The sequence below is a fragment of the Trichoplusia ni genome, chromosome 12, assembly GCF_003590095.1.
Source record: "Trichoplusia ni isolate ovarian cell line Hi5 chromosome 12, tn1, whole genome shotgun sequence".
Lineage (NCBI taxonomy): Eukaryota > Metazoa > Arthropoda > Insecta > Lepidoptera > Noctuidae > Trichoplusia > Trichoplusia ni.
In genome coordinates, this window is record NC_039489.1 from 749,427 (window position 1) to 770,885 (window position 21,459).

The window sequence follows — 21,459 nt, forward strand, 5'->3', positions numbered from 1 at the left end:
AATCTTGTTATCAAAACATGCGCTCTCTCCAGTAACGCATACACCACACATGTGTAAGTTAGTTAAACACCCTATATAAACTCCTTGGTTACTTACATAGCTATACATACAGGGTGCAACGTATAACAAACTTTCGATTGGCTGGATTTCATCTCGTATTAATACACAGTTCAATCAGAGATTGGTGCTTTCTAGGTTACTCCAGGACCTTTGAAAAAAGTATATAAAGAAAAAATGTATTATTTTTCCTTTTTTAAGTAACGAATAGACGTGTAATTTGAAAGAATATTAAATGTAATAGACACTAATCGGTATTGACCAATTATTTCGACTCGCGACCCGGCTCCGCGTCAGCTCATGATTAAGGACTACAGTTGAGTCCATAATGAGTCCGGCAATCCCGATAAATACGCGTGAGCAAACCATCGTATACGTTAACAAACAATCATTTTCAAGATACTTACTGCAATTATGAAAAGAATAGAATATCTAGAAATTCAATTAAAACAATAAATAATCACGTTCATCATTTGTTTATCACAAACATGTCCTTGCACGTTGCACTGGTGACATCTGAATAATGATATTATAAATACGTAAATTTATATGCAACTAAAGTATCGCACACTAAATGACTAATTAATTAAACATGCATAACGCATAAAGCGTGGCGCGAAGCCAAATACATATGTAGTTACACTACACGTATTAACAGTACACAAGTACGGAGTTAAATTAGTCATACTAATCCTACTCATATTATATACGCGAAAGTTTGTATGTATGGATGTTTGTTCAAATTTCACGCAAAAACCACTGAACGGATTTAGACGAAACTTGGTACACAGATAGTTTATAACTAAGATTAACACAGAATTTACCTAAGTTTTATATTCCCATGGGATCATTTTCGGTATGATCGGGCGGGCCCAGCAGCACCTAGTTACGATATAATTATATTATTGAACTAATGAATGAATAATGTTCGTCACTTAGTAAATATACTGATGATGGGACCTACACGTCGTCATTTGTTTCTTGTTTTGCTTGACATGCCTCTATCTCCACTATACTCACACACAGCATTCTGCGACACACACTTAAAAATTGATATTTTTACAAGACGTTTTTAAAGCTTCTTTCGATAACTGTTATGACACACCATCTTTCAAATAATCGCAAAGACTGTGATATAGTAATTGATACTCTCTTCTGACAGTCGAATTTCCATACCTCATCTTCCAAAATAATTATCTAACGAAGCTAAGAACTCCCTCAATTAAGACATCAATATTCTATTTCAGTGCGGTTTTATATGAGTCCCCACTTGAGTACACTTATTTGCAGACGATCGTTTATTCTTCCCCACTTTCAACCCCAACTTATAAAGGCCTTTTTATATTTAGAAGTAAATCATCCATTAAAAATAAATGACTGTTTTACGTATATTGTTAGGTACAAGGAAAGCTTTCAAATCCCATTCTAGCCAAGTATTTTTTAAGCTTTGTGCGTCCAACCCAACTGATCAGTTTTTTAAAGTTCTGATGGAGTTTACAACCGATAGTTTACGACCGACACTGGCTAGACCAGGACTCCAATTTTGCTATTTACAATGGCCGATGAATTGGAAATTGTATTAAACTGGCACTATTCGTATTAGTAAGCATTTTTCTGACACAATAATTGGAAATTCAGTACGGGGCGGAACACTCACGGTCAATACAAGGAATTGAATGTCTTACAGCTGAAGAAACAATACGGAGAACACATTATTATCTTGAAGCTTCACAAAGTGATCGAGACAGTTTGCCTCTAGGGAATAAGGCTTCACAGTAAAGTGTCCTGACACCTGTTCCCTTGCGATTTATAGACGCTCACGTCACATGACACATGTCAAATGACGTCAATTCCACTTTAGAACTAATTGTTGATAGTACAATGTTTGACAGTGTATTTCTCTAGAGATTTACTGTTTTAAACAAAATTGAATTTGAACTACGATTTATTGTAAACAATTATAAAACTGGACAAATTACGAGTACTATTAATCGGTCAGTTAATTTGGATATTTTTGTTTTTAAAAGTTGAACTATGTTACAGTCGAAGCATAATACACCGATTTTGAAATTCATTTACAACAGTATACTGCCTAAACGCACAGCCGTAGAATATCTTGGTAACAGACGCATAGACAAAAATCCTATTAGTAATAGGGTATTTTACCATATAGATGACCCTAAAATCGAATTTGTAAAAAACTACATACAAAATCATAAAACAGTTTTAAAATACTTTAAAAAGGATAAATTCATACTCCACTCAATTTCATACCTGGAAATCCAACATATGAGTGATCTGGTGTACTAGATGTGGTAAATGAATTAGAGTGTTCGTTGCAGCACCAGTTCCCGTTAACGTGATTGGCGGCTTCAGAGCCAATTTTGAACTTGTATCTATTCCAGGAATGCTATGGATATGCAATTTTGTGTTCAGTTACGGGTACGGATGTACAGAATGTAATGGAAATCAATATAACAAAGGCAAATTGTAAATAACATCAAAACATTTTTCGGGAAATCTGATACCGTCTAATACGTGATAACTTTTCAAGCACTGTGTCTACAAATATTAAGTTATATTTTTGGTCATCTGTATAAATACATATATTTATCGGTTTTGGTAAAGAGTATTGAATGGCTTCAGATTAGGATAATGCACTTTTCCGTATTGTAGACGTAAAACTATAACAACTCAATGAGGGACAAGAACCAAGTCTTTAAAGTGTTGTAAGCTGTTAATATTTGCCTTTATCAGAAATAATTCGAATCCTTTACCAGTTAATGTTTCAGATAGCTTTTATTTTGGATATCTGATAGTCGTGGTTGAGGAGATCAATAACATCCCCGGTCAATTGGAAACCCATCAATTTCGAGGCCCTAACAGTCGTGGCTTGACCTCGATCTATGTTTATGTCAACTAGCTAGTACCTGTGAAACACGCCTAGGAACAGATGAGTGGATAGCGAAGCCTTAATAATAATAAAATTTATTTATTCGGACAACAGAGATCCATACTAAACAGAAATACAACCTTAACAATACGGTTCTGTTTTAGCCTTTGGCTGCAAACCCCTAAAAACGTTATGTTAGTAATAAAGTAACATTTCTATCCTATGTTACAACTTTGTGACGAAAACCGTAGTTTTGTAAATATAGGTCAAATAGGTTTGCGTCCAATCATTCCTCTTTGCAGATTCCAGCCCGTTGTTATCTGGCGCCCTGTTGTCATGCAAAAAAGGAAACAAAAGAACTTTACTTTTACAGCCAATGTTACTACTTTTTAATTTCTTTGTATTATTATTTTAAAGAACAAAATAAGTTGAGAGCTATTTTTATATATATGTGTACTTGCTGCCCGCGGGCTTGCCACTACAAATTATACATGAACAAAAAGTCCTGTGTGTTAATCCCAGTTATAAACTACCAGTGAATCAAGTTTCGTCTAAATCTGTTCTGTAGTTTTTGCGTGCAAGAGAAATAAACAATAAATACAAATTTTCGCGTCGATAATATTAGTGAGATTTTAAAACATATTTTATTAAAACGCTGGTTTAACCAGTACTTTTTTAATGATTCACTGTAGAATACTTAGGTAGTACGTATATGTCGGCAAAATCATATTAAAAACCACGTCAAACTTCCATCCATATTACCTTTAATATTTTAGCTCTCAGTTAGGGCTTGAAGGACTCTTTAATAAATAATTATTTCATACCTGACCTAGCTTAGTACTCACAAAAGTTGACTATACCTAGCCAAGCGAATATAGTTTAATTACACCGGGTTGGCCCATGTCTCAAGGGTCGTTATTATTTTAGTCCTTAGTCCATAACTAAGACCTAATTATTTATTTAACTTTGAAAGTTTGAATACTAACTTATGCTTAAGTAAAGAGGTGAATTGGTACGTGGTAATTAACCAATTACTGAGGATAATGAGACAAAAAGGGTAATAGCACTAGTGGAGTAGTATTGTTAAGGCGGGTTGTAATTGACGCGGAACTGTCCGGGGTAGAGCGGAGTGGAGCGGAGTAGAGTGCAAGTTAAGCGGAGCGGACTGGAGCGGAAGCTGAGGACTTAAAAGCTGGATTGATTTATGTATCTCCTTACAAGTTTAACCTCCATATTGCATTGTCTGTTAGCATCCAATTCTGAAGCTTTTTACATTTACAAAATCTGACTCCAAGTGATAGTTCAGGCACTGGGATTGGCCAATTTATGATCTGATCTTCTCCATTTTAAATACTAGAATAAAATTTTCACACTTCTGGCTTAGGCAGGCCAGCCCCTCATGAATTACAAACAGGCCTCCATATAATACCAACTATATCAAAAATAGCAATGCATTGCCCTGCAGTGAGAATAAGAAGAAGTAAGAATCTGATACTACCTAAGGGTCTACTACCATTCTTAAAGTAATATTATTATCTCGTCATCTCACAGCGGCATCTCTTTCCCGCATCCGTAATAATAATACTTAAGGACTCGGCAGTAGACCAACAGCTTCCTACCCCAAGGGAGCGAGTGTCCATGAGAATTCTCCATCCGTTCCAAAAAAAGCCTCCATTTATATAGTCCGTCCAGTTTCTTTTGATCTACAATTCCGTTTTTCCTCATTATTACATTGAAACTAATAAAACACGTAGTTCCAGTGTGTCTAAATGTAAACATTGATAAAAGAGTTTTCTTTAACATTTCCGCTTGGTAGAACATGAACTCAAACATTATGTAGAAATCTAATTTCCATGGCGTGGTTAGATGTTAATTATGTTGGATATGTAGTTTTTTAAGTAAGTTATGGAGTTTGTTACCGGTTCTCCATACTTCATAGGAATGTCATTTCGAAACTTGAAATCAGTTTTGTAAACTCTCGAAAGTGACTGAAAATACAATTCTTTGGCGAAAAAAAAGTTCGAAATCAACTTAGAAAATTTTCTATTTATATGCATCGATAAAATGGCAAATGGCCAAACTGGTTCTTAACTTGTATGTGTTAAGAACTAATATAACTTACGCATTTCTATCCAATATTATTGGTGCTATAATTGGTACCGTTGGCAAAATATCTTTCTGCGACTGTACAGTACAACAGTCATTTGAATTTAAGAGCAGACATATGCATATTTTTTTAATTCAACTTACTAATTTGATGGTTATCATGTACCTATCATGTTTAACAGTTAAAAAGCTCAATGTTTATAGTTTCGTACACGATTTTTATATGTACATATTCAAGAAGAGACAGAGATCTTTTTGGACATTTCTTTGCAGAATATTCAATTCGGAAAACTCGTCTACAGTGAGACTTTGGCGAGCTTAAATTAAAAAAATGGGCAAGTGAGTGTCTCGCGACACTGAGAGTCATGTAAATTTTTAAGCAGTAAAAAAATCACCCGTCTCTATGAGCCTTGCAACCGATGCAATCTCCTATTTCGATATTCGGTAGAGAGGCAACAAAAATATATCAAGTGAAAATTATATCTCTACAATTATCACGGTTCATGTTATGCTGCCTGGTGACAAAAGACAGTGGAACATTAACAAAGTTGCTCCATCTGCAAGGTCAAGTAGAACTGAAGATTTTCAACTTACAAACGAAAATATGAAGCTACAGAGACCCTTTATGATAACTTCCTTACTAATAACTGGGTTGCGGACTCTACAAGTAGCTTATTACACGCATCGGTAAAGATTTCTCTAACGGAGCTGAAATAGTTTGAAGGTAGTTCGATGACTTTGTTCGAATACTCCTGAGGGTCTACGGCATGTCTTAAAGTAATATTATGGTTGTGTATAAGTGGGACAGAGATATACACGGTGTAGAGCGACCTCTCTTTCACACTAGCAGTAAAATTTTCAGTAATTTTACTCCTAGTAGTGGTTTGGTAGTAGTCTCCCTGAACATGTGGTCGAATTATTATCTCTAGTCCCACCAGTAAATTCGCCAAAGTGTTGTTTTTTTTCAATAGTTTTTAGAGAATCCTGTTTGTGATTTTGGATTTAATAAGAGAGTGACGTGAGAAGATTCAAAGAGTAACTGTGTCAAATAGACAAATTATGTTTTTTGAATGTGTGACAAATGCCTATTCTTGTAGCATGAAAAAAAAAACAATGTTACCATTTGGTACCGCGACGGGATTCCGTACACATAGGCTTTAAAAAAACTAGCTGGGTAACCTATCGGTTATGTGACCGTACTTAAAGTTATTTAACGTCATTTCTTATTTAATTGTGTAGTTGATAAAAAAATTGAATGAATAGAATATAATCAAAAAGGCGCCTGTTTTACCTTCTGGGTATGTACTAACCAAGAAAAAAGTAAAAATAGAACAAATATGTTTTGTTTGCAAAAGAGGACAAAAATGGGAAGATTTTTTTTGTGATAAAAATATCCCATAGTTGGTTAACAAAAAACTTAAGTGCGATCCCAAAATTCTTGCTGTAAGTATTCTGTCAAAACATTATGGCGTTCAAACATTTCCGGCCCTTTGTAAACATTGTTCATTTTAAAAGGCTTTTTTCAGTTAACCCTTTTACGGTCAGGAAAATTGCTAGAAGGGTACTGTTGATAGAACTCTTATCTTCAGGTAAATTATATAAATTGTATGTTTAGTGCCACCGAGGCTGACCAAATTTTTCTCAAACTGGTTTCTGGAGATATTTGCATCGTCAGTCGTTTTCCTCGGTATTAAAGAACTGATGTAATATATTTTAGCCATAGGCCAGCATAATTAGAAGGCGTACAATAACTAAATTATTTTACACGCATACTTGTAGTATTAGATGTTCATCGCATATAAATTAAAGCTATCAACACTGTCTCATTCTAGGGCCCATGTCTTCATTTACCTATTACTTCAATTACCCCTCAAAATTTACGTTTTTTTTTAACACAGCGGTCGTAAATGTGACAATTCTTCGAATTACTTGTCGATCGTCGTTTGTTAGAGCCTCAATATTGTCCTATTTATCGTTTCAATCGTAAGCTAGTAATTTATCACTTTGAGACAATACAGTACTTTGAATCGCTTTACCTAACAAATGGCTTTGAGATGTAAGAGAAATTTGTTTGTATTGAATAAAGCAACAAATCTTCTGACGCTTACGGCGAGGGATCAATCTCTTTTGGGATAACATTAACATAGTTGATGTTTCTGTTAGATGTACCAATTTTGACAATATATGTTGGTTTTAGTGGCGGTTGGTATTATTGTCTAACTTTGCTTTTAATATTAGAAAATAATACAACTTATAAAATACAACTAATATTATAAACGCGATAGTTTCTATGTATGGATATTTTTTCCTCTTACACGCAAATACTACAAAACGGATTTAGAAGAAACTTGGTATACAGATAGATTATAACCAAGATTAACACATAGGATAGTTTTTATCCCGATTTTATGTCCTTGATGGATTATTTTTGATTCGTAGTGGGCGGGCCCGCGGGCAACATCTCACGTACTATAGTTACAACCTTCGCTTTTTTGTTTTAGTGTAAAACACAAATTGAACCTTTTTAAAAACAATAAAAGAATATTTATCTTATTGAAAACTAACAGATAACTCAGCAGTTTGGAACTTTTTCGTAGCTCTTGAAAACAATTTAGAAGAACGGTTTGTACAAATACACTTAACGGTCTTTCTTCCTTCCATTAGAAATTTGTGTACCCTTTTTGTGGTTTTCATTGTTTAATATAAAATGTTATTTAATATTACTGATAATATTTACTATGCATTTCCTTTTTTAATGTTTTGGCGACCTTTTTGTTTCCTCGAATGAACAGCAAATAACAACATTTTAGTGATCACTTTTTATTGAAGAGATGTTCTTTTATGTTAAATGTGTCAACCAAAAAGATACATAATATAATGAACCTAAAAATACTCCTCATGAACGTATCACTTTGAAGAAAATTAAAAAGAAAACCCACACAGGTTGACAATAGTACTTAGAAAACAAAAACTACATTAAATTACCAAATTATTTTTTAGCGGCCAAATGACAACTTTTCCAAACGGAAGAAAGTCACGTAAATCAGATTAGAAATATCGGTTTTATCTATGTACATACCAACCGTATTGAAAACCACCTCTCCTTTTCAAAGACATTTAAAAATGCCAGCAATCACTTCTGAAGTTTCGACTCTAAGGACCAATTCTATCATGTTTATTCATAAGAGTGATATTATATATGTAAATAAGCAATAAACAAGGTATGGCCTTGTTCCCAGCGCGATGTTATAAATCCTGGTACTCATAATATTACAGAGAACTCGGGGAACGTCCTACAGTATTAAATGCTGTGTTGAGTCACTTTATTACCTGCCTAAGGTATTTTATCGTTACAATGGTAAAGCGGCTTATTTGTTGGAAATAAAAGTAGTATTTAAAAGTGAAAGAGCAATTTCTCATACATAGTAGACTACTATTCAAGATTTCAATTTTTTCTCACATTAAGGACGTTGGCAAAAAAAAGTTGATATATCCTCTTTTTTTGGCCATCTTGGATCCATTGTTATCAGAGAACATTCCAGTCTAATAAATCTTCCAAACAAAATAAGAATCAGTACATTCGATCGCGACCTACGATGCCACATATACGTCAAACTTATAACAGCTCGTATTTTTTGCGTAGGTAGATAAAAAATAAACTACATTATGTAAAGAATACACAAACGAAACACTCAAAAAACCTTAAAAAAAACACTGATCCCTTAAATAGATAAGTTCTTATATAACATGAAATGGTTGTGAAACAGTTTCACTACTTTCGTAAAAAGGTCTGTGGCTGTGGGACATGATTGATTTTATAAAGCTTCCGGTTTCCTCATGTCCTTTGGAACTTTCAAGTCATGTTTTGAGCGTTCTTTTCAAAAGAATCTATTGAAGATTTGTCGTTTATATGTCTTTTTTATTTCTGCGTAACGTTTTCTCATGCGTGTTTGGGCAGCTTTTAGTTTTAGTAGTTTCTGCTATAATATCTTAGTTGTAGCGGTTTAGGATCTGACCTCTACACCTCATCCCATTTGGGTAGCTTACACGATATTCCATTGAGAGACTGGTTTTAAATTCAGTATTGTTTAATTTGAGTTGCGGTGACCTTGCGGTTCTATATGTGGATTTGTATGCATGAAGATGCTGGTACAATCCCTAACGCAGCTAACTACCTTTACGACAAGTAATGCACATGCTGCATGCATGTTGAAAAAAAAGGAAGCAAGGAAACTTGCTTAGAAAAATATGTTGGATTCTGAAATTCTCAACACGCCGTAAGCTTGCCCTATATGGGAATATTCCAGTGCCCAGGTTGGTATTAATATTCATAGTCTTTAAATTCACGGTATAAGTTTATAAAAAGAGATCCAGTCCATTTAAAAGCATATATTGGGACACCTAAAATGAGATCTACAAGTGATATTTTACATCCGTTCTACGGGCGAACGGACATAAATAAAAAGTATATGCAGAACCATTGCATACTACATGATATATTACATTCTATTCTTTAATAAAGACTATTGAATATCAATGTCCTATTGACCTCAATATAGCACCGCATTGATATGTAAATTATACGTGACTAGGATACGATTGATCATTACAGTCTAAGAGAGCTTAATTATAGCCATTGTTGACGAATAATAGCCTGGGAACCCAGGGATCGTCACGTTTCAGTTTCATCGCTTTTCCGGCTATTTGTCTTTTGTCCGGCTTAACAAATGATTTATTTTATGCCTATATTAAATGGGCATTAATTGGGGCCTCGTTTAGGCAGAAATTGTGTGAATAAAACTTCAAAGAAAAAGTCAATTAAGTAAAAGTTTTATTGAATTTTCGTATCGTGTTACAACAAATCGGATGAGATGAAAATTTTATATTTGTTCAGAGTCAATCACTTATAAAAGTACAAAATTTATCTCCTTCAACGTTCAGAGATACTCGGAATACGTTACGACAAAGGGCTAATATTAGATCAATCTATTTACATCATTAAAAGTTTATCCAGCCTCTCAGATCACTCCGAAGATCAATAACGGTATAACGCGCTGATTAAGTAATATCCTGACAAATGGTTTACGAAGGATTTATTACCTACAGTACCAATGTTGCTGACTCTTCAGATAAAACTGAATGATAGCTGTTGATGTCAGCATTTCTTGATGTAATTGTTTGGTATAAGGGTGAATTCACGCGTGTTTATTGGGATCCCGACTGGTGTCAGACCCTTTCAGTAATAAGTCCTCAGTCATGATGATAGTCGATATAAGTTTAGAAGTCCTCACTCCGTGTGGTTCCGAATTAGTCGGGCGCTGCCGATATATACTCGCGAGTGAGTCTTTATATTTTATTTTCTTACTACATTTTAGGGTTCCGTACGTCTGAATACAAAAACGGAACCCTTATAGGATCACTCGTGTGTCTGTCCGTCCGTCGCTTACAGTGAATTATCTCCGAATCTATTAGACCGATTAAGTTGAAATTTGGTACACATATCAATTCCTGTGACCCAAACACAGAGGTGTGCCGTGAACAGATGAAATCTGTATATGGGGGGTCATTTTTGGGGAGGAAGGGGAAAATAAAAATAAAAAATTGAAAACTGCATCGTGTGGCATATCAAATGAAAGGTCTTGTTGAGAAGATCTTAAATGTATTTTTTGTAATTTTAAAATAAAAAGTTTCCAAGTTATTCAAGAAAATAGACGAAAATTGACCAACCCCTTATCTCCGAAACTACTGAACCTAAAATTTTGAAAAAAATACAGAAATTAGTTTTCTCCTTATAGATTATAGGAAAACCTATAAGAAGTCCATGATATTAAAATAACATGGTAAATCACTCAATATTGTGCGTACCAACTTACATTTGCAGGTGGAATGTGTGGGAGAACATATTTTTTAACTCCAAAAACATGATAGGTAACATCGTACGGAACCCTCTTCACGCGAGTTCAACTCGCACTTGTTGTATATTATGTATACTAGCTGACCCAGTAAACGTTGTTCTGCCGAATATTTATTTAACAAAAATGTCACCGTTTTTATTGCATAAATGTACTAAAATGTAGTATTCTATGGTCCTTTTGGTGTTGAATTTGGTTCCTTATGAGAAGTACAATGTTAACGATCTCTCGAATAAGTTGCGGTTTTCTTAATTAAAATCTAGAATTTTTGAATAATATTTAAATGAATTTGAATACTTAAATGTAAAAATTAGCATTTGATTAGATTACGCGATATGAGTGGTTAGTTTTCCAGATGAATAAAGCAGTTGAATCCTTCGTTTAGTAAAAGAAAATCAAATGAAAACAAAAGAGAATTGAAAATATTTTCAAATTGAGTTTCAAAATACAAATTCAATAAATATATTTTCAAGGTATTACCCAGTTTCTCCCACACTGTTTAAGGTAAAAATAAATATATTATTTTTCGAATCTGAACGCCTATTTTATTATCCTACTAATGTTATAAACGTAAAAGTTTATAAGTATTGATAGACTTTTGTTACTCTTTCACGCAATAACCGCAGTAAGAATTTCGACGAAGTTTGTTTCAAAAATATAATTTATAACTCAGAGTAATACAAAAAATTATTTATGCCGATTTTATATATTATTATATATTATATCATTTTCGCGTCATTTGTAGAGGGCGTAGCTGGTGGCAACGGCTAGTCCCAAATGATGCGCATCAGGCTAACTTATTGCCTATTCATATCAGAATTATCAGAAAATTACATATTAAAACAGTTGCTGGAATTTAGACCTGCAACTATGTGCATAATAATTCAATCTTTGAAACCCTAGTTCACATAACTACTTAGACCTTTGTTTAGCCCTAGCTACCGTATTAGGTTAAGGAACCTGTAATGGTAGATTAGTGTGATAAATAAATAAATAAATAAACACTTTAAAATGACTCAAAGCGCATAGTTTACTAAAACCAAAAATAAAAACGGACGTCTGAACCCCAGTTTGGATAGCAAAAAAAAAAACAAAGATTTACTAGCAAACTTTGCTACGAGTATAATTCCATCCATCAACTTGAAAACACATGTCCAGAAATTGCTTTATACACGGTGATTTTTTAGTCGTCTTACAAAAGAAGCCCAGTTCATGTATCCGACGTAAAATACCCCTAGGCGCGATTATTATTTTTTTATCATCAACTAAGATAATAAGTACGAAAAAAAATTAAATAGAGAAATCTGACATATACTCTTAAAAATGATAAAAACGCCGCCGCCCCGCGCCCCTCACCATTGTTACAAGGCGTTCGTAGTTTCGAAAAAACTACGAATTGCATCATAATATTGAATAAAAATTGCATTTTTAATTTATTCAAATCTCATAAATACCTATTTTTTATCATTAACGTGTATCATTGGATACATGAACTGGGTTGCTTTTGTAAGACGACTAAAAAATCACGGTGTATAGGTAACCTGGTAAGTTACTTCCAACCCATTAATATTGTTACAGCAATATAGGCATGGACATCGGCTACAAATAATTGATGTATGATAGGAGTACGAATTTGATACTACCTACACAGGGCTTACCGGCGCGACTGATAGAAGGACTATAGCGAGTATGAAAGGGAGAGTGTGGAAGACAGAGATGGCGCTCTACAACTTGTAGTGCCTTGTCCCGCTTAAACAACCAGAATATTCATACTTTATGAGGTGGTAGTAGGCTATCAAGCAGTATTAAATTCCTCAATCATCATGTATCGAATGTTGAATGACATTAATCATCATGTTGTTATAATATTTGACTGGCGCGCTGGTCTAGTGGTTATTGCCCTGCTATACTGGAGGTCGTGGGTTCCATTCCTTATCGAGACAAATATTTGTGTGATTAATAATTTATTTATATTATGTTTGTATTTAGAAATATTTAAGTATGATTATCAATTGGCTAGTACTCATTATACAAGCTGTTTTTTTGGGACTAGGAGACCTTGTGTGATATTTGTAGAATATTATAGATATTATGTACAAAACAAAGTATATAATTATTTTGGGTAGTTCGAATCGCAACCATATAATATGTATACTCTCAATAACTGCATAACATACTTGATATAAATCAGTTTTTTGTATGTCACAGGAATCCTTACGAAAAACTCTTTACAACATTTGAATCAGCAAAATATGCTCTATGTTTTTTTTAAGTCAAAAACAACTAACATTTTGGTCTTTTTACAGAATTTTGATTAGAATTCGCTGTGGGTGGATTTTAATTAACATGACGAAAAAATTGTCCTTTAAAGCCGGCTAGATTCGGAGATTAGAGTCGATACGTAGCTCAAATATATTCTAAAAACATCAAAAAGGGTTGGTTTTCAGCTTTCAGGACGTAAAGCTGCTTTTGTTTTAAAGATTACATTTTTACAGAGCTTTGTAAGTAATAACTGTCCTATACTTATAATCTTCAATTTAGCAACCTCCATTTTATTATATCCTAAGATAGCTCTTTGACTCGTTATCAGGCGAAAAAAACACTATGAGAAAATCAGGAAAAAAAAACAAATGGTATGCAAACCGTCAGTAGGTTACGAGTGGTTTAAACTCTGACATCAAGGTCCTAATTCCGCTATTTACAATGGCCGATGAATTAATGGAAATTCGAATAAAATGACACTATTCGTTTTCTCTTAAGCATTTTGCCATCAGCATTTCCCAGCCCAAACCATGGTAAATAGCACTATCGTGGCCCAGGTTGTACAACAATCATACAGTAATTCTAAACTGAAAGCAATGTCTGGGTAATACAAATTGACAAGTTTCAATTTATGATTGTGATATCTGCCACATAGTAATATCTTCACGAACATTAATTAACATAAGTAATCAAATTAATTAGTGATTAGATTACACTTCATTATTAGGAATGCCTTGTTAACATGTCGACATTAATTAAAGGTGAAATGTTATTTGTTATTTTAACAGTAACATTATTTTTGTCTAGCTGATAGTTTCGTTATTTTTGTTTTTGAATAGGTTTGTTTTTTACATTTAATAAAGATGGCCAGAACTAAAGCATTAAAGAGAAGAGTATTTTTTAAGTTTAAATTGGCTTAGTACTAAAGGCGCATTTTGGGGAGGCATATTTTTGGCACTTATTAGGCTGAATCGTTTGATAAGTCTTTACTACTTTTGATTATGCACCTACTGTCATTACTATATACAACTTAATAAAACGTTACGTTTTAAAAAAGCCTGGATGACGGCTGACTTGTAATAAAAACTAGATTATGATTTTGGCAAAAGTCCGATTTCGATTCCATTATCAGGGCCAGTTTTTAAAACAGGGAGGCCGATGCAACTTGGCACCTCGGGGAAGAGCCACAAAATATCGTCCTCTCTTTTTAATACACCGAGCTTAAAACCTTCGACCTCGCTCCAATAATTTTGTGTCTTTTCCGAAGAACCAAATTACGCTGAAGGTAATAACATAATTAAATTGTCACCCAATTTACATAAGTTTCTGAAGTTCCAATTGAATCATGTAAATTCGTATTTATTAACTTGAATGGTTTACAAAATACTTTACAGACAACAGGACAAGCGAATAAGGGCCTGTAATAAGAATTAAACGGTTTCTATCTCTTGTAAGAAAATATAATTTAAAATCGTCTAAGTGAAGGAAGGGTTTTGTACCATTATCGTGTTAAAAAACGATGTTTGCCTTATAACACATATTTTTATAAAAACATATTTTCATCTGTTATTTAGTAAGTGTTATTATCGCAGCAATAAATAAATCTTTGTAAATTTCAACTGGATGACAGGGAAGGTTCTTGAGGAAGCCTGGATTCAGAGGGCTGTGAAGACCGACAGACAGCAAAGTCCCATTTTTCTTTTCAAGAACGGAAATCGTAAACAATACTTACTGTTGAGTAGTTAAGGTCACCACGCCAAACCCCCAGAGCGCGACGCGTCGCTGGTTTGATCCTCGCGTAGGAAAAGCATTTGAGTCATCCACAAATGCTTGTCCTGTCTGGGTGTCTTCATGCATGTAACTTGAATGTTTGTAAAACCCCCCAGACAAGGATTAAATTCCTTAAAGAGAAAGTGGATCTTAAGAAATAATTTTACATCTTATTTTATTTTGTACTCACAAATAGCTGTCGGAGTATTTAAAATAGAATAGCGAAGCACATTTTCTTGAAAATAATGCAAAGTGCTTTTGCGATACAAAGGGACCATTTATGACTTCAAAGTGACACCAGTGTACCTGCATATCAGTTATGTAACATCGGAATTTTCGGTTCACAAAGGATGCGAGACACTTAAAATAATCGCAGTGATGATGGAATATGAATAATAAAGTCAAGTGAACGAAGGAGTTGCAAGACTGATGAATATCCATTTAGTAGCATCTTAAATAAGTTTGTTGTTATGTAAGTTAAAGTTTTGTTTGAAAAAAAAAATAAAGTAAAATTCCTGTAGATAGAAGAATTTAAAAGATTTTGTACCTAGCAAATATTAATGAGTAAAATAAAAAAGTATAAATCTTGAAATTGAAAAGTCACTCATGTGCCAGAGTATCTAGCGATATTAAGGCTAACAAGCCGCAACAAAAAAAAAAAACAAAGTCTGTGAAAATTTGTTCTGATAAAGCCTGGTGACAGATAAACGAACAGACGGACATCCCTTTAACTTATGGCAAACATTGATAGCACTTATGATTTTGTACTTATTTTTTTACCCTTTAAGTACGGAACTCTAAAAATACATGACACACGATAAGCTTGAAGCTGATTCTGCAGCCGAAGATAACTTCAAAAGGTAGGTATTTGCTTTAGAAAGAACAACAAAACTCCTTCACTGCCATACAATTGAATTAATTTGTACACGGCGATAACAAGCCTTGGGGTTCTGTGAAACTTTGAACAGATAAACAATAATATTTTAGAGATGTTTCTACGAGCTCTTAATTGTTTTCTCTTCGGAGACCTACTTTTTAAGATAAAACCTTATAGCGATAAGGTTGACATTAGTATCTGGTCGAATATTTTTACAAGGGAAAATCATCAATTTTTCGATGACACGTGAACGATTTTAAACCATAAGGTATTGAAATAAAACTACTTTTACGGCTTTTATCGCGGTTTAATTTTAGATTTTAGTTCTTGACGTTTCGACATCTTCGCAGGAATCCTGGTCACGGGTCAAGCGGTAAAATCCGTAAAAGTAGTTTTATTTCAATGTCTAACATTTGCGTAAACCTAAGAAACCTCTATGTAACCTTAAGGTAGATAGAACAATGTCTTGGACGACACTTACATTTACAGTCATACCTATATTTAACAACTAGCTGTTGCCCGCGACTTCGTCCCCGTGGGTAGAAGAAATAAGTTATGATTTATACCTGCCCTGTTTTTATCCACATTTTCCATTGTATCTTTGCTCCTATTAGTCGCAGCGTGATGGTTTATAGCCTAAAGCCTTCCTCGATGAATGGTCTATTCAACACAAAAATAATTTTTCAATTTGCATCAGTAGTTCCCGAGATTAGCGCGTTCAAACAAACAAACAATCAAACTCTTCAGCTTTATATATTAGTATAGAGTATAGATAGAAACGCTTCAGTACCTATTAGAAATGCTTTGTCCATATTTCAGTGCCAATTTACCTGCCACTGAACATGCCATTTGAATTTCGCCCCAAAGGACTCCAGTAAGGTGAAGTGGTCCTTCAGGGTAATATATGCTGAAACTATTTGATTTATATCCTTATTGGTTCTGACAGGTTGTCGGCCCTTTGTAACCTTCTGTTAAACTTCACTCGCTTTTAAAGGAGGTTTTGCATTTCCTTTTTTTTTTACCGGGAAATATAGTGTAGAGGTAAATGACGCCCCTTTTGTAAGCGAAATTTACAGTATTTTACGTCTGTTGAATTGTTTATTTGTTAGTCATATGATGAAGCTTTCACAAGAAAATGATTTGATTAAGGAATGAAAAATGCCATGGAAATAAGACGCCTTTATAGTTACACTTTAAGCTGAAAGTCAAATGTCGTGTTAAATGTTAATTACTGAGCTACAGCCATATTACATACTAAGATTTTTCATATTAAGAAAAATTTCATTAATTAATATTAAATTCTGCTTGTAATATCCAACTCTTAGGGCTGTAATTAATATTTATAATTTTCTTTGTTCACAGCGTCCGTGGCGAGAATAGCTAAGTTCCTCGGAGGGACTGGTACGCCGTTAGTGACTACAGGCGGATTTTCTTTTGACTTCGTGAAGCCGAAACAGACTTGTAATGACGAGTTCTATATGCTGGTACGAGCTGGGCCTCTAGGGTTCGAAGACTTGGCGTATTTCATCATCGATTTGATGAGACAGTGAGTATCAGTAAAATTAGTCCTTTGAACCTGATTTATTTAATACTGAAAAAGTATGAATAAAATAAGTTACGGTGCAATTGTTGGAATTAAATATGTGTCAGTCGTTTTAGTCAATGTTAGTTAGCAAAAATTGAAATTGCCAAATAGAACGATTCAGTCATGAATGTGAAAAAATTAAACCATAAATTTCAACGAAAATGCTGTCAATATAATTATGTACAAAACAAGCATTTCTATTCAAATACATGAAAAGTATGGAGCAAATATTATTTTGTAGCCAAAATTGAATCAATCAGAACTAATTTTGCTATTTATGTTAATGTTTCAAAGAGCTTGATTCATATTAAGTAATAAATAAGACCAAAATATTTGCATATTAGTCTGCACCATCCTACTCATATCAATAATTATTACTATGTACCGAAACTATGCAAACTTCGGTATTAATAGGTTCGTTAGTCAAACCACGTCTGCTTCGCCGCAATATATACGTACATACATGACTTCACAGCTACAGACACATGTGTTTCCGTGTTAAGTTAGACCGCTTGTCAAAGGACCATTCCAAAAACGTAATTTACGGCGAATGTCCCAATGAAAACTTTGAATTACAGTGGAAGGTACTGTGGCGCCACTAAACTGATTGTGTCGGAGAGTAGAACTGAATTAAAGAGAAAAAAATATGCATGTTCTGTTGTTGCTGAAAACTTGCTGTTGAAGTGTTCGTTTTTTAAGACATATGTAGTTCATTTAATATTAATGAAAGCATTATTACTGTAACACATGGGGTTACAGTGATAATTCAGAATGTTGTGAGAAATATGAGGCGAAAAGAGTGTGAGCATTGTGTGAAAATTGGTCTATTTCGTAATCGCAAGGCTGTTACTCGTTTTACAGTAACAACTTTTTTCTTAAAAATATTTCGTGAACTAAATGCTATTTTTGTTGGAACATTAGCATAATTATTGAAATAGTCATTAGGCATTACTGATATACAATTACAGACAATGAACTAAGTTTTCAGATATAATAAGAACAATAAATGTGAAGTCCATTTAATATAAATAAATAACATAAAAAGTTCATAAATTTACAACAGGCTAATATTTGACATACTTTTAAACAAAGACTTTTCAAAACTTGACATTGTACATAAATAATAACAATTCACACGCTCCATAGCATAATTTATTCATACTTTTAAGACTTCGGATATTTGTCAAAAGGTTTGGAAAATCTATCTATACATATAATAAAATTGTAGAAAAGTGAAAACTGTACATTGAATATTTTAAAAAAAGAATAATTGGAGGGTGGTCTAGGAACGATTCCGATGCCGAAAATATGATTTTTAGAATTTTTGTCTGTTTGTCTGTTTGTCTGTTTGTCTGTTTGTCTGTTTGTCTGTATGTATGTCCGGAAAGATCTCGGAAAGTACTAGATAGATTTGATTCATATTTTCAGAGAATATCAACAAGAGCTCCGGTCAACATACTTTTTACTTATTATCTCGCTTTTCGTTACAGGGGGTGAGCAGGAGCCTTTTATATCTATACACAAATATCAAAATATCTCATAAACTACTGAATATATTTCGTTCAAATTTTGCATGAACCTTATCGTACACATGCTACAACAAATATACAAAAACCATAACGCTACTATGCAGGGGGCATGAGCAGTAAAGTTTTAAATTTTTGGACTCACCCGTAACATCGTGTAATACAATTATGAGGTGTATTTTCACCCCATTGAGTAGTAGGCAGGACGGTCTTCAATTTACTCAAAAAACATCACGCTATTTATCTTAAGACTTTTGGCAGAGCAATAATATATTTTTTCGAAAGTAAATCATTTTCACAAAATCAGTCATTTTATTCTCTTTCAAGTCTAATGTAGACCTAGCGCGATAATAATTAAAATAAAAGAAACATAAACTATTAATACTTTTATTATTATTATTTTGATGCAAATGTTACTTCGTAATCGGTACATTCTTGAAACAAAGGAACTTAAATTATTTTTATTTTTATTGGTTTACTAAAATTACTCAAGTTCAAATGTGGAATGCCGTAATATGATTTTGTGTTTATTTACGATAGGTGTATATACCTATGTTTTTAGCTCGGTGATGTTGGCGATGCTACTTCAAGATAAAAGAATTCGTAGTGACACTCAACCCAAAGTTGCATGTAGTTCACATTGATCTCATCTATAATTATGCATAACAATAAATTACTGAACGAAACAGTTAATTATATTACCTTGGTTCAGCTGTAACAACTAGCAACAAAAATATAAACTTTCAAACAAAAAAAAGCCTTTCAAACAATGAAATAATGTTTTCTTAAATTTGCGTTTTACATTACATAGGCCAAAAGTATTTCGGATAGAAAAGCCCAGAAAACTTGCATAAAAACTTCATAATAGGTATGCAATGTGAAAGATCTGTACGAACAAAGCTATCAATGAATAAGAGCGTACGCTGGAAGGTTTTTGACATTACGTATCTATTGATAGAATAATGTCCACTGATAACTGGGTTTTTTCAATATTTTAACGATTTGATTGGACTACATCCGCCATTACAGAGACCGCACACGTGGCCCTTCCAAAGATTCCTTTAACAATTTATTGTAATCTCTACTTATCTAAAATTTTCTTCTTTCGTAGCCTGGTAAAAACAGGGGAAGGAACGAGACTGAATGAGTTTCTGAGATCCCAAAGCTAAGCCAACGAGGATTAGAAACGTATTTTTTAAATTTCTCCGATAAGGCTGATAATAGCGTGTAGCTATCAGCACTTACATCCGTCACACAATGTCTGGAAAATTCATTTTGGCTGTCCGTATCGACAGCGTAACCTCATAACCAACCTCATGTAGTTTTTATTTAAGTTCCATTTATGCAGTAGGGATGACGGTATTTTACTTCAATGATCGTCAAGTAGGTTAACGAATACAATACGTATTTTTTCTTTGTAAATTGGTACATATTTTGCTTTGTCGTAACATCACAAATTAGACATATCCTTTAGATTTTTGATTTTTGTCATTGTCAATTTAAAAAAAGGGGTGTCTGATATATTTTTTTTCACGCTATTTATTTATCAGCAATTTAAAGGCAAATCATGATCAAAACACCAGGGGACCAAGATAACACGTTTACCAACTTTTTTATTTTGGAAGTATTCCAAATGTTTCTGAGGAAGATCAGTTTTAATATTAAGAGGACAATCAAACATAACGTGTTTCAGGAAACCGTTTATCTGGGTGCAATTTTGCAAAATCTTATATCTTATGACACTATGTAACATCCACAGTTACCGAGCCCGACTCTCACTTCACCAGCTCCGTCCACAAAAATAATTTGACATCTTATTTATATCGTCAGAAAACATAGTGTGTGAAAATAACAACTATCTGGCTATCACTGTTCCTGAGAAACAGCCAGGTGACAGACAGACGAACGGACACCGGGGCCTCAGTAATATGGTTCTGGTTTACCTCTTTGGTTACAGTACAATAATAATTTTATGATACCTCATAATCACTATCATAATCCGTCTAACAATTTCAGGTGTAGGCCGGCCAAAGAACAGACGTGCTCGAAAATCATAACCCACCCAATTAGAAAATGGAAACCCTCGAAAGTAAAACATTTTTAGCAGAAGTGCTAAGACTGAGTTATACCTTCTGTTATTTTTTCATACTTGCACCCCCCCCCCCCATTTTTAAACGGCTCGATTTGTCAAACATGTCTTAACGAACACTCGCACATACTTCACGTTTAAATTAAAATTGTACAATTCGTTCGGAAGCTATGATGTCACAGACAGACAGGCAGGCAGGCAGATATGTCAAAGTTATAAGCCCCTCTTTTTGGGATTAAATAATGGTGAAATATTTGACACCAGAATAGTATCGTAAACTATGAAATGTGTTTGATTCAAACATTTGATAGTCTTTGGGCCGCTCAAGATTCATTATAATTTAGAAAAAAAAGCAAGTTTAAAATGTAAAAAAAAGTGTTTC

The 21,459-nt window shown here is 33.8% G+C and overlaps 1 protein-coding gene across 1 annotated transcript in view; it reads left to right on the top strand.

The window, feature by feature from the left end:
* LOC113499262 (atrial natriuretic peptide receptor 1-like) overlaps positions 1-21,459 on the top strand; it is a 248,038-nt gene that overhangs the window by 79,215 nt on the left and 147,364 nt on the right. The window contains exon 4 of the mRNA XM_026879670.1: positions 17,240-17,423. Within this exon, the coding sequence (XP_026735471.1) occupies positions 17,240-17,423 (184 nt within the window). The remainder of the gene's footprint in view (positions 1-17,239; positions 17,424-21,459) is intronic.